At 44.0% G+C, this 15195-nt stretch overlaps 1 protein-coding gene across 1 annotated transcript; it reads right to left on the reverse strand.

Moving 5' to 3' along the window:
* Positions 1-1456: 1456 nt before the first annotated feature.
* LOC149437857 (uncharacterized) lies at positions 1457-13125 on the reverse strand. Its single transcript, XM_089660517.1, has 4 exons — positions 12777-13125; positions 12036-12159; positions 9249-9322; positions 1457-3561 (listed from the first exon to the last, which is right to left on the reverse strand). Exons 1-4 carry the CDS (start codon positions 13090-13092, stop codon positions 3035-3037), a joined length of 1041 nt encoding a protein of 346 aa, XP_089516643.1. The 5' UTR covers positions 13093-13125; the 3' UTR covers positions 1457-3034.
* Between the last annotated feature and the right edge of the window lie 2070 nt (positions 13126-15195).

Raw genomic sequence — 15195 nt, forward strand, 5'->3', positions numbered from 1 at the left:
GCAGACTCCAAGGGCATTTAAATTAAAGGTACAGTGTTCTGCACTAATATTAAGTCTCTCTGAAGCCTAGAAACACCCTTTTTTAAGTTAAATTCACAGCGAATATATTCGACTCGAATCAAATATTTTCCACGAATTCGCCGAATCAGTCGAATCGAATTTTTGAATACTTCGCTCATCTCTAGATGTGACTGCTGACAGAAGCAGCCGGATGAATTGTGAAGTGTTTCGGGAATATTATTGGCTCATATTCAGCCAAATGCTTCACAACTCATTGGACGCTTCACAGTGCAGATGGACAATGACCCAAAGCAGACTGCAAAAGCAACCAAAGAGTTTAAGGGAAAGAAGTGGAATGTTCTGCAATGGCCAAGTCCATCACCTGACCTGAATCCGATTGAGCATTTCACTTGCTGAAGACAAAACTGAAGGGAAAATGCCCCAAGAACAAGCAGGAACTGAAGACAGTTGCAGTAGAGGCCTGGCAGAGCATCACCAGGGATGACACCCAGCGTCTGGTGATGTCTATGCGTTCCAGACTTCAGGCTGTCATTGACTGCAAAGGATTTGCAACCAAGTATTAAAAAGTGAAAGTTTTATTTATGATTATTATTCTGTCCCATTACTTTTGGCCTCTTAACAAGTGGGAGGCACGTATGCAAACTGTTGTAATTCCTACACCGTTCACCTGATTTGGATGTAAATATCCTCAAATTAAAGCTGACAGTCTGCAGTTAAAGCACATCTTGTTCATTTCATTTCAAATCCATTGTGGTGGTGTATAGAGCCACAAATATTAGAATTGTGTCCATGTCCCAATATTTATGGACCTGACTATGTAAAAATCTAATTTTGTGGCAAAAAAATGACTTAAACCCGAGAACATTATATATATTCTGAAACGTGAGGCCCTGTAGAATAAAAAGCTGATATTTGCATGTTTTTATGTCACATGATACTTGCACAATTGTTTATTAAACGCAAAGTTTCAGGAAAAATATAATAAAATTAATTTTAGTGGAAAAATATTACAATACCCATTGTTGGTTAAATTATAAAAGATGAGGTTGCATCAAGTAAATAGATACCAAACAAGCCATATGTTAGGATTGCCCAAAAATCCCCATAGGTGACGCTTTAAAAGCCTTTACAGTTCATCAGTTTAGAGGTAACAAGGAACTTTTGTATTAGAATGATTGTTCTCACGCTGATGTTCGCGGTGATATGTCGCGGTGATATGTCGCAGTGATATGTCACACGTGTGATGTCGAGATGTTGAGACACCCATTAAGGGAGGAGAAGAGAAGATTAAAAGAAAATCATCCTTGCTGCATTTATTTATCAGTGCAAGATTTAAAGGACAAGATCACCTTGGAACGTGATACATGTTCCACCCTACAAATGGATGTAACATGTTCCCATTGCTGCAGCCATGGCCCCCCAACTCCCCCCCCCCTCCCCCCCGACAAATAATACAGGGAGAAGTACAGGGAGAAGTCCCTGTGCTATCTGTCAGATTTGAAAACAGTGCGGTTGTGCGGGGCTCCACCCACATGGACTTGTCATAAAGTCACAGACTTCCCTGAATGAATGAACTGCAAGTCCCAGCAGTCTTAGCGGCTGTGTTCTTGTAGTTCTCAATGAACTATCATTGCGCTGTGCAGCACTGTGGTAATTCATTGAAGCTTCCTGTCAGAATATCTGCTTGACCGTACATCCCGTATACCCCATACATCCCGTACATCCCGTACACCCCATACATCTCGTACATCCCGTACATCCCTTACATCCCGTAAATCTCATGAACCCCATACATCTCGTACATCCTGTACATCCCGTACACCCCGTACATCCCTTACATCCCGTACACCCCGTACATCCCTTACATCCCGTACATCTCATACACCCCATACATCTCATACATTCCGTACATCCTGTACATCCCGTACACCCTGTACATCCCATACACCCTGTACACCCCAAACACCCCATACATCCCGTACATCCCGTACACCCTATACACCCCGTACATCCCATACATCCCGTACATCCCGTACATCCTGTACACCCCATACATCCCGTACACCCCGTACATCCCATACACCCTGTACACCCCATACATCCCATACATCCCGTACATCCCGTACACCCTGTACACCCCATACATCCCATACATCCCATACATCCTGTACACACCATACATCCCGTACACCCCGTACATCCCGTACATCCCATACATCCCATACATCTTATACATCCCGTACACCCCGTACATTCCTTTACACACCGTACACCTCGTACACCCTGCAGTTCCTGTACATCCCATACATCCTGTACACCCCGTACACCCCATAAATCCTGTACACCCCGTACATCCTGTACATCCCCTACATCCCGTACTCCCCGTACATCCCCGTATACCCCATACATCCCATATATCCTGTACACCACATACATCCCGTACACCCTGTACATACTGTACACTCCGTACATCCCCTACGGCAAGCAGATATTCTGACACGTCTACAGGAGACCTGCATGGCCTACTGATCGCTGGTGCAATGCTTTCTAGGCTCCTGCAGCAAAATAATAAATGCACACTTTTCTTACCTGCAAAAAATGTAAATGTATTATTTTTGTCCAAAAGGTGAACTTATCCTATAGAAGGGTTGGGGTTGTTTTTAGGGTTAGTGGCTGGGTTATATTTAAAGTGCTAATTGCCTTCTTTTTAGATTTTTAGGGGGGGGTTTGTTTAGTTTTAAAGTGGAGAAGGAAAAGTTGACACTTTCATAAGTCATGAAAAAGCCTTTTTACACCCTTACAAACTGCAAAAAAAGACGACCTTATAGTCACCTTCCACATTGACAAATACAAATTTCAGCCAAGTACAATTTCCCAGTCTTCTCTCTTGATGTGGTCAATTTAGTTGCAGTCCATACAGCACAGAGTTTTTACACAAATACATACAGAAATCAGAGCTGTAGATCAGTACCGGTCACTCATTGCGTGTCTTGTGTCATCAGCCTGAAGACATTCATTGTACTTTGCAATTATTGTTTTTAGTTTTCTTCTGTTGCTTTGACTTAAACTGTTCTTCAAATTTCTTGTGATCTTCCATCCTCAGATCTTTGAAGTGCTTTTTCATCTTCCTCATCTCCTCTTCCAATTCCCTCCTGTCCTCTTGTCTTTGGTTTTCTGATCTTAACTTTATATGTTCCATTTCCTGGACCAGGAGGTTCTGTTCACCTTGTGCCTTCTTTTCCACCTCTCCCTGATGGTTACTCATCTCCCGATCAAAGATAAATTTTAGAACAAACTGCTTGCGGTCCTTAAATTCCTGCACCGGATCTCCCACCTGCTCCACTTTGAACCGAACCTCTTTGATGATTTCATGGAAAATCCTGAGCACGTCTTCGTGCCTCGCTCTGGTTTTGAGGTGATCTTCGGGAGTATAGTTTTCAAGGGCAAAAACCCTGTCCACACCCATGTCCTGAAATTTCCTCTCGATTCTCGTCATTCCCCCATGTGTCTTATGTGTCTGGACAACGAAAGGGAAAATTCCTGTGTAAACAAGCATAACATTTCTCGTCAATGATATTTCCACCAATCACTTGACAAACACAACCTTGCAAGCCATCTTAGTGGATATGTGGTCAGGATTTTACTGGAGCTTCTAAATGCTGTGTCTTTATGACGGCTAGGTAGGGCTTATTTTCAGCGGGAACGCAGGGGAACGCAGCAGCACTTCCAGCACCAAATGTACGTAATGGCAAGGGGTACTGGCGTGTGCTGCAGGGTCTACTGAATCTGGCTGCAGGGGGATCTATTGTTGTTGGAGGGGATCTATATCTGCTGGGGTGTCTGTTGCTGTTGGGGGTCTATTATTACTGGGGGTGAGTCTTATTTTTCTGGGGGGGTCAGTTGTTGCTGGGAGGGATCAACTGTTCAGAGAGAGGTCTATTGATGCTGGCTGCAGGGAGCTCTGTTGTTGCTGGGGGGGGGGGGGGGATTTTGTTGTGGGCGGTCCACTGTTGCTGGTGGATCTATTGTTGCTATTGGGGGTTTATGTTACTGCTTTTCTTTATCATTAACAAATTCCATACAATTTACTTGGCACCACAAAGTGACATTTGATTCTGTATTCTTTCAAAGGAATGGTACTGGGAGGTGGGTAGAGGGTGGAATCATGGACTGGTGCTCGGATATGGGCAGAGGCGGGGACGAGGGGTGATTCAGAAAGGGAGTGTTCCTACACCTACAACTATTCTCTGAGAAAAAAAAGCCCTGATGCTATGACTGATATGACTCGTGTTCTATAAAGTGAATGAGGAGAACTTTACTTCTCATTTATTGTCCTTAGGACACATTCATTTTATAGAGTCGGCCTTAAGCATCGCCCTAATTGTACTAGAGGTCTATTGGCAGGTGTAGTTCATCCTCCAATCTGTAGGTGATGCTGTATTGCTGAGCAGTGGGAGTGGAGGCTTGGAGGAACAATGTTCCTCTGCAGATTCTGTAGGGGTCACCAGGGAAGCAGTGGATGATTAGACACTGCAACACTGAGTGACCTTTTTCAGCCATCTTTAGTATGGGCAGTGGCAACATATATTACTGTTCTGCTGCACTTGGCTAGAATATGGAGAGGAACCCTGCTTATTAGGGACTGTGAACTATCTTAGGAAGAGGTTCACTTTGTGGAGGTAGAGATTCGAGACACCACTTTATGCTTTGCAAACACCGATCTCAGAAATGACTGCATAGGACCAGTACAGCTTCCTCATGAGCAACTTGTGTGGCCACTCTCCCAGTCAGCCACCCCTCTTACAGATGCCGCCCCAGTAATGTAGGCCATGGCTGTGTGATATCTGTGGTGCTGATGGACCCATTATTAGGAACACCTGTTCAATTACTTGGTAATCACATGGCAGCAACTCATTGCATTTATCTATCTAGACATGGTGAAGATGACTTGCTGAAGTTCAAACCGATCATCAGAATGGGGAAGAAAGGGGCTTTAAGTGACTTTGAACGTGGCGTGGTTGTTGGTGCCAGATGGACTGGTCTGAGTGTTTCAAAGACTGATTTACTGGGATTTTTACGTACAACCATCTCCAGGGTTTACAAAGAATGGTCCAAAAAAGAGGAAATATCCAGTGAGTGGCAGTTGTGTGGAGGAAAATGCCTTGTTGATGTCAGAGGTCAGAAGAGAATGAGCAGACTGGTTACAGATGAAAGAAAGACTCCAGTAACTCAAATGACAACTCGTTCCAACCAAGCAGGGGTGGACTGACCATTTGGAAACTTGGGCACTGCCTGAGGGCCCGGGATCAGTAGGGTGCCCCATGAGATGCCCCTGGTACCTTTTTCATAGGCTTTTTTGAGTTTGGGCAAGGACACAGGGGCCCCATGATCTCCTATTGCCCGGGGGCCCCATGAGTTGTCAGTCAACCAAGGTATGCAGAATACCATCTCTGAACGCACAACATGTCCAACCTTGAAGCAAATGGGCTACAGCAGCAGAAAACCACACCGGGTGTTGCTCCTGTTAGCTACGAACAAGAAACAGAGGCTGCAATTCACACAGGCTCACCAAAATAGCATGGGTGGTGACAGGCCCTCTTTATGGATAGATCAGGGGTCTGTTAGACCCCAGATCTCTCTTCTGGCTTCCAATACAGCAGATCAGATATCAGTCCCATCGGCTGCTTCACTGGCCTGTGACAGGCCAGTAAACATAGAACCGAATGCGGAAGTGACAAAATCCTTTCTGAATCCGGTTTCTGATTTCAAAGAGAAGTAGAAATCACATCAGTTACTCTTGCTTTGTTTGGTCAACAGTAAGCTTTCAGTTGTAGAGGTCCTGGGCTCCCTGATGGGATGGGAAAGCCAGGGGAATGTGCCCCCCCCCTCCTCCCGCTATTGCCTGTGGAAGTAATTGAGTGGCTGTATAGCCACTCAAATCACTTCTACACAAAAGGGCATCACCGACTGGAAATTGTAATACTAGGATGATGCCTGTAGCTGTAGGCATCATCCTGGTACAACCACTTAAACCCAACGATATCACATGAAGGCCACCCAGCGTTAAGAGGGTGATGAAGATGTGGATGTTACTTTAATGATCCATGATGTGCTGGCCATGTATGCTTTGATGTATCATGTCACCGGTCTCCAGCTGGGAGTTGTCAGAGCTGGGAGTTGTCAGAGCTGGGAGTTGTCAGAGCACCCGCTTACTTCTGGCCATTTTCCAGGAATATGTATGATGGGAATATTACACGTGGTTGAATGGTGGCCTCGCATATCAATGTGATCAGACAATGTCCATTGTGACTTAACTTATCAATCTGAGTAAGGCCTCATGTACACATGAACTCCCCTAGACGTTTAGCTCTCCTGGCAGCAGAAAACCACTAACACGATAATGTTTAGCCCCGTTTACCCACGTTTAGCGCTTAGACATTTTTTCATTTGATTGGCCAAATTTTTTTCCATGTACATGAATAAACAGCCAAGCGCTGGACTCTGCTAACATTTAGACATGTTTAACTGCATTTACACTTGTTTTTGCCGCGTTTAGCGGTTTTTGGCAAAAATGTTCCTCTCCTGAATGTGATTCCTCAGCATTGAGGAGAAGAATGTTTAACTGCTCCTCATCTCTGGTAAAAGCCTAGGTGGCCATGGACACGGACACTCACCAGCCACTTTATTAGGTTCACCTTGCTTGTGCCAAGAAATCTCCCCCACACCATTCCACCACTACCACCAGCCTGAATCATTGATACAAGGCCAAAATGTTTGCTTACGCCAAATTCTGATCCTACCATCTGAATGTCACAGCGACCAGTCTGCCCATTCTCCTCTGACCTCTGACATCTGACAAGGCATTTTCCTCACTCACTGGATATTTTCTTTTTTTTTGGACCATTCTCTGTAAACCCTAGAGATTGATGGGTTGTGCATAACAATCCCAGTAGATCAGCAGTTTTTGAAATGCTCAGACCAGCCCATCTGGCACCAACAACCACGCCACGTTCAAAATCACTTAAATCCCCTTTTGTTCCCCATTCTGATGCTTGGTTTGAACTTCAACAAGTCGTCTTCACCACGCCTAGATGCCTAAATGCATTGAGTTGCTGCCATGTGATTGGCTGATTAGCAGTTTGTGTTACCAAGTAATTGGTGGACCTAATAAAGTGGCCAGTGAGTGTATGTCTGTCCAACTAAATGAGTTAGCAAGCTGCAGAGAATAATGGATCATTACGTATTATATCAAGGAAATATGTGGGGTAGATATTCAAGGGGACCCACTGAAATGCCTATTCTACTATTCTGAGCCCATGGCGGAAATAAAGAGGAATAAAGTATTGTACCATTTAATCAGTGCAGCAAAGGGTTTGATAACAAAATTTTGGTTAGTGGCAGAGGTTCCGAGGGTGGTGGATTGGATAGAGAGTGGAAGGCATTTTCAGAATGGAAGAACTGAGAAGTTTAGAAGAGGATAAGATGGGAATATTTAATAGAATATGGAGTGTTTAGTTAAATTTTAAAACCGCAGAATCTTATACAGAACTAATTAAAGTAAAGGAGGTAGCCTAAGAAATCACAATGAGATTGGTCGGAATAACAAGTTATGGAGAAATGGATACAGATAGAGAAAGAGAAGACGTATTTATTCATTTAGGCCAGACAAGACAAAAGTATATTTTGGAAGATGGAATGTTTTAATGTTGTTTGTTTAAGTATGAAATAAAAAGTTATAAAAAAATGGATCATTACAATGTATGGGGCGCTACAGAAAGAAATACAGTATGATGAAAAGAAGAGACACCCTTCATTAAAACACATTGGAATGTCTGGACAATGCCGACTCTTCTGCTCTCCATTGGCAGTGAGCCTGCTTTCCTCTACTGTTTTTGTTTTGGCATTCAATGGGATTAATTCATTAACCTCCTTGGCGGTATTCCCGAGTGTAGCTCGGGGTAGAATTTCTATACCAAGAACGGTAACCCCGAGCTACACTCGGGCTTACCATGCAGCGTTCTCTGGGGGTCCCTGCAGCACTTACCTTGTCCTTCGCTCCCACGATGGGTCCCCTGCAGCGTCCCCGTCCATCTCCTCTGGCGGATGCCGGCATCCGGCTTCCATGTTCCGGTCCCTGTGACGTCGGAACGTTTCGGGCTGCGGAACCGGCGGGAAATTTGAAATTTTTAAAAAATGACATTTTTGCTGTCATTGCTTTTTCACTGCATTTCACATACATTTTGTCCCGAGTGCTTTGTCCGGCGCCCTGCCTGCATTTTGTCTGTTCTTTCTGCCTGGAAACTTAGAAAAGTCCATGGCGGCCAAAAAGCGTCCCTTTACGTCAAAAGCGGTTTTAGAACAGCGATAGTAAATCAGAACCACTTGCAGAATTGAGTGATAATGATTTGTGGGGAAATTCGTCATCAGACACTGAAAACGATTTTGTGACTTTGCTCAGCGATGTGCGAATTTGCCTCTGTATTTCAAATTTCAGTGTTTTTGGTTTGATTATATTATTGAATTCAATTTATTATTATTATATTATTATTTTTTACGATTATTTATTAAATTATAATTTATGGTTTTGTGTTTCAAATTTTATCATCCCCGGGATGTTTACTAGACTCTTGTCCGGACAGATTTCAGTGAGTTATTCCTAAAAATTACAGCCTACAATAAAAAACTACATATTTCCATGCAAAAAAATGTACCGCTTTCAGCACAAAAAATCGGAAAGAATCATACCGTCAGGGAGGTTAATGGAGCAGATTTTCACTTTGCAAAGTGAATGGTGATTTATTAGTAAACAACCCAGACATCTGCATGGCAATGACAAAAATTAAAAAGAATGTCTCTCTTCTTGCACATGTTTGAAATGTTCCAATAAAAACAGCCTCACCTTATTAGTTAAGATTTTGTTTTGTTTTTAGACTACAATGTAATATACCTCAATACTGTACTGTATTCCATGTGCCCACAGTCTGTGTATGAAATGTGGACAGGAAAATATGTCTGTGTCTGCAACTGTCAGCATCACAATTAAAATATTCATTGGAATGCATTGCCGAGGACCTTGAACAAGAAGATGTATAACATAGGCTCACAAAATCACCATCAGATAAAAATCTAAATCGGCTTGTTGGATATTTTCGAACAGTCCAAGTTCTAATCAATCACAGAATGATCCGCAACCCACCACATAATGGGTCAGGAATTGAAATGTGTACCTGTCATCTTCTTGGCTGTGTCCAGTAATTGCTTTAAATCTTCATAATACTCTTCATGGAGCCCTCTCTTTATGCTGAGTACAAAACAAAGACCACATATTTATTGAGATGTAAATGATTACTACAGCTGAAATATTTCATGTCCATCCTCATTCCCTACCAGGGGCGGACTGACCATTTGGAAACTCGGGCACTGCCCGAGGGCCCGGGGTCAGTAGGTGGCCCATTGAGATGCCCCTGGTACCTTTTTCATAGGCTTTTTTGAGTTTGGGCAAGGACACAGGGGCCCCATGATCCCCTATTGCCCGGTGGCCCCATGAGTTGTCAGTCCACCCCTGTTCCCTACATTGGCAGACATTAAATGTGTATCTCTGGGTGAAGCCTTTTTTCTTAGTTTTAGATGGAGTGGGGGAAGGACTAGACCTTCTGTCAAGTTTTTATTGCTGTCTGTGGGCTTGCTGGGGAAATGTATTGCACTGGTGACCAGAATCACTGAGACAGAATAGGGGGACAATCCAACATTTCAAAGTTGAACCAAGAATAAGAATTGAAGGAAAAATTTCCAATAAGGACGCCTCTTTGGGAGACACTTACCTAAGAATGGGATTTTCCTCACTTTGGGAGGTTTCCTCCAACTTCCAATTAACCCTTTGAGGACCAAGGGACGTATTTGTCCCATGTTTTTAATTGCCTGTATCATCTGATTAAGAACTTAAAATACTTTTTTTTTTGGTTTGAGTCAAAATATTAGTTATTATCAACAAATGGATCTAGCTTTTTGCCAATTATTTCATGAAATGGCTTAGTTGCAACAACTGAAGTGTACGAACTTTAAAAACAAACAATTGATTCCAAATTGTCCTCAAAGGACAAAATCTCTGGGTCAGGAAATGAAAGGACATTTCCCCCATGGTACACAGACAGCACAAAATAAACTGGCGGGGGTTTTAGCCATTCCTTACTCATATTACTAAGAGGAGAAGGTTTTGTCTTTACATACATTTTACATTTTAAATGTTCTCATTGGTCATAGAATAGAATCTCCTCCCCACACACAGAGGTGGATCCATTCTTGCTTTCCCTGTAGATTGATTCCTGAGTATAGTCATACCCCGTGGCCACATAGTCTATGAAAAGGGTTTAAACAATACAAAATCCAGACTGCCAGCCTGAGCAGAATGACTCTTCAGGCAATGCCTCATAAATATCAGTGAGATGCTTCATGCAGATTGGTACATTAGACCCCCAGTATGGCACTACAGTTTTGCAGCACATTTACCAATATCAGGAGAGATGATGCGTCACACTCCAAGTCCGATGAGGTGTCATACCAGATGTCCACACAGAACACCTGCCCTACCCTCCAAAAACTGCTTTCAGCTGGCTAAGAAACCTCATCCCTGTACTATCAGTGACCAGGCAATGTCACCTGGTCTGATGAATTCCATTGGTTTTATACAATGGTAGACCCTTACATACTTACCAGTATTATGGTCCCAACTAACTGTCCACGCTTTGTGCACCCACCTTCCCAATGGGCACAAACAGTCCACTTTCCCAATGGGCACAAACAAATCACTTTGTGGGTTGGTCCCTCTCAGACTCTGCCTTTTGCAGTGAACATTCATTAAGCTCACTTAATGGGTTTATCTTTCCCAGACCCCCACCTTCAAATACACATAGGCCACCCTCTGATCCCCATAATTAATGACTTTTGGAATTACTGTGCAAGTGTGGTAGCCCAAATAAGGCTGATGTTGTGAGATGGCCTAGGACCTGGGATGGGATATGGGGTGAGCAGGAGGGTGGCTGCCCTGGGCACTGTGGTATCATGAGAGGTGGGGGAGCACCACAAGAAGATTGGGGGGAGGGAATTTGGGGGGCAACAGGAGAGGATAATTGTTCTAGGAGGGGAAATAAAGGGAGCTGTGCTAGGAGTGGTGATTTGGGGGGGGGGGGGTTTGTTTTGGGAGGGGGATGGAGGAAGAGGATTTCAGGAGGGGGGACTTGGGGGGTCATGCTATAAAAGTAATATGGTGGGGGGGGGATTTGTTAGGGGAAATATGTTTCTGGGGGTTGGGAATTTGTGCTAGTGGGGATGATTGGGGGTATTTGTACCAGGAAGGGAAGTTTGGGTGGGGTTTGTGCTAGGATGGGGGTAGGGGAAGGGAAATTTGTGCTGGAATGCGGGGGGGGGGGGGAGGGGGATTTGGAGTTGGGGGAGGATTTGTGCTTGGAGGGGAAATTTGAGATCTCGAGGATTTGTGCTAGGAAATGTCTTTTTTTTTTAAGGGGGGGGGGGGGTTGTTCTGGGGGCATATAAGAAGAGAAAGGATTTGAGCTGGGAAGGGGAATGGGGGAGAAGATTTGAGCTGAGAGGGGGGATTTCAGCAGGTGTATTTATAATGGGAGGAGGAGGAATTTATCCTGGGGGTGAGCATGCAGGTTAGTGCTTGATTTGTTTTGGGGGAAGGAGATTTTCGCTTACACATAATGCTCATATATTTGGCAAGTTCACCCTGGGCTCTAGATGTCCTTGTCCCGTCACTGCCTGGGACACAGCATAATTGGGATAGGGGACCAAGATGCATTACTATCCCAGCAAATCCAGGACGGTGGGTATCTACAGTATGTAAATGAGATTTCAAAAGAAGAAAACAGAATTTTCTAAAATACACATTTGTTTATGATACACAGAGCAGAGAGCAAGGTAGATGGCATTAGGGTTTACCATAATACACCAAGGTATTGTAATAAAGGATTGTACAAAGATTGTACAGCTTCTACCTGTAGAGGAAAACAGGGAAGATGAAGTCTGATTTCTGGATTTCAGTTTCAGAGTCCACAATTCTGTCTACAAGCCGAAAACCTCTGCTCCATTCTACTTCCTGATCCAAGGGCAGCAAATTGGCTGGAAAAGAAAGAGAAGGATAGGGGATATAGTCATTTCCAGCTCTGAAAGTGATGCTTTTTTTATGATGTAGATAGAGGGCCAGAGACAAAAGCCACTGCTGGGAAATTTCACCAACGTAAGAGTTTTGGAGACACAAACTACTGCAGGAAAATCTCACCTATCTGTCAGATCCAGGTTACAATGGATTTCCTTTATCCTACAATGGGTGAAGAAAACCAACCTAAAAGGGAATCTTTCATTCTCCTAAAGTTTCTTGTTTGATTCTCTCTCTCGATTTCTCCTACCCCAGCAGTTATTCCTGCATAGATGAATATCTTATATACAAGTAGCCATTGAAATGAGAATCACCAAATCTAAACATGAATGGAAGGCGTACAAATATGGAAGGAAAACCAAGTAACTTCAGTCACACCTTTTCTTCCGATACTTCAATTTTGGATCTTATAAAGTTACAGAAAATCCTTGTTCTTCATGTTTCATATAACTCTCCCGGTAATTCAGGGGTGCTGGGCTGTCACTAAGTTATAACTGATCTCTTAGATAGTAGACGTAGGTCTATGAAGTACCTACCACATTGTTTGTAGTAGGTCATTAGTAGAGTTTATGCCACTTACCAAGCTGAGCGAAGATTTCTCCAGTTTCATAGCTGTTCATAGTGCCACATCCCCGATTATCCACTAGAATGATGTCATCTGTGAGCTGGTAGGATATGCGTGCTTTGGTGTGTCCTTCGTCGGAGCTTTCTGCCCCGGCAATATTTACATAGTCCCCACCATCCAAGACGTACTTACAGCTGTTTATGAAGGATGATTTTCCATGGCCCAAAAATCCAAAAAGCTGAATGAGTATTCTTTTATACTTGTGGTTGGCTCTTTCAGAGCCGGAGAGCCTAAATCTCCAAATGATCTCTGTCAGTGCTTGGATATCCATGGCTGCTCGTGTTGGAGTTATCCACGCTCAGGAAGGTTCTCTGCATTATGACTTGATTTAGTCTCTTTGTTTCTGTTTTTCTGAACTCCTGTACTTGTTTATGACTATTATTAAGTCTTATCTTGAATTGTTTTGCTTTATGACCCTTATTAAACTCAAGAGCCTCTTATCAATTCTCTGCCTTATTTCCTTGTGTAAACTTAAAGAAACTACATCTGGCTTTGTTCAATAAATGAATGCAAATGTCTAGAATGATGATCACTGCAACATGATAACAAATTATATAAAACAAATGTTTTAAGAGATGCTCCGCCACATATCTGTCTGATCCCGGACCATTCCCCATTCTTGTTGACCTAGGTCCAATCCCCAATCTGGCTGAACCAGGTTCAGTCCCCATTTGTATGATCCAGGTCCTTTTCTGAACTGTCTGATCTAGGTCCCCTCTTGTCCTATTTAGGTCCAGTCCCTATCTGTCAGCTCCATGATACAATGTATTTCCCCATCCGTCTTACTCAGGTCCAGTCCCCATCTGTCAGATCCAGGGTATTTCCCCATCTGTCTTATTCAGGTCCAGTCCCCATCTGTTAGATCCAGGTTCTGTCCCCATCTGTCTTATTCAGGTCCAGTCCCCATCTGTCAGATCCAGCATATTTCCCCATCTGTCTTATTCAGGTCCAGTCCCCATCTGTTAGATTCAGGTTCTGTCCCCATCTGTTAGATCCAGGTTCTGTCCCCATCTGTCTTATTCAGGTCCAGTCCCCATCTGTCAGATCCAGGGTATTTCCTCATATGTCTTATTCAGGTCCAGTCCCCATCTGTCAGATCCAGGGTATTTACCCATCTGTATTATTCAGGTCCAGTCCCCATCTATCAGATCCAGCGTATTTCCCCATCTGTCTTATTCAGGTCCAGTCCCCATCTGTTAGATCCAGGTTCTGTCCCCATCTGTCTTATTCAGGTCCAGTCCCCATCTGTCAGATCCAGCATATTTCCCCATCTGTCTTATTCAGGTCCAGTCCCCATCTGTTAGATTCAGGTTCTGTCCCCATCTGTTAGATCCAGGTTCTGTCCCCATCTGTCTTATTCAGGTCCAGTCCCCATCTGTCAGATCCAGGGTATTTCCCCATCTGTCTTATTCAGGTCCAGTCCCCATCTGTCAGATCCAGGGTATTTCCTCATATGTCTTATTCAGGTCCAGTCCCCATCTGTCAGATCCAGGGTATTTCCCCATATGTCTTATTCAGGTCCAGTCCCCATCTGTCAGATCCAGGTTCTGTCCCCGTCTGTCTTATTCAGGTTCAGTCCCCATCTGTCAGATCCAGCGTATTTCCCCATCTGTCTTATTCAGGTCCAGTCCCCATCTGTTAGATTCAGGTTCTGTCCCCATCTGTTAGATCCAGGTTCTGTCCCCATCTGTCTTATTCAGGTCCAGTCCCCATCTGTCAGATCCAGGGTATTTCCCCATATGTCTTATTCAGGTCCAGTCCCCATCTGTTAGATTCAGGTTCTGTCCCCATCTGTTAGATCCAGGTTCTGTCCCCATCTGTCTTATTCAGGTCCAGTCCCCATCTGTCAGATCCAGGGTATTTCCCCATATGTCTTATTCAGGTCCAGTCCCCATCTGTCAGATCCAGGTTCTGTCCCCGTCTGTCTTATTCAGGTTCAGTCCCCATCTGTCAGATCCAGCGTATTTCCCCATCTGTCTTATTCAGGTCCAGTCCCCATCTGTTAGATTCAGGTTCTGTCCCCATCTGTTAGATCCAGGTTCTGTCCCCATCTGTCTTATTCAGGTCCAGTCCCCATCTGTCAGATCCAGGGTATTTCCCCATATGTCTTATTCAGGTCCAGTCCCCATCTGTCAGATCCAGCGTATTTCCCCATCTGTCTTATTCAGGTCCAGTCCCCATCTGTCAGATCCAGCGTATTTCCCCATCTGTCTTATTCAGGTCCAGTCCCCATCTGTTAGATTCAGGTTCTGTCCCCATCTGTTAGATCCAGGTTCTGTCCCCATCTGTCTTATTCAGGTCCAGTCCCCATCTGTCAGATCCAGCGTATTTCCCCATATGTATTATTCAGGTCCAGTCCCCATCTGTCAGATCC

This window comes from Staurois parvus, unplaced genomic scaffold (assembly GCF_062004578.1).
Source record: "Staurois parvus isolate SC_StPar_1 unplaced genomic scaffold, SC_StPar_1.0 ptg001252l, whole genome shotgun sequence".
NCBI classification, from domain to species: domain Eukaryota; kingdom Metazoa; phylum Chordata; class Amphibia; order Anura; family Ranidae; genus Staurois; species Staurois parvus.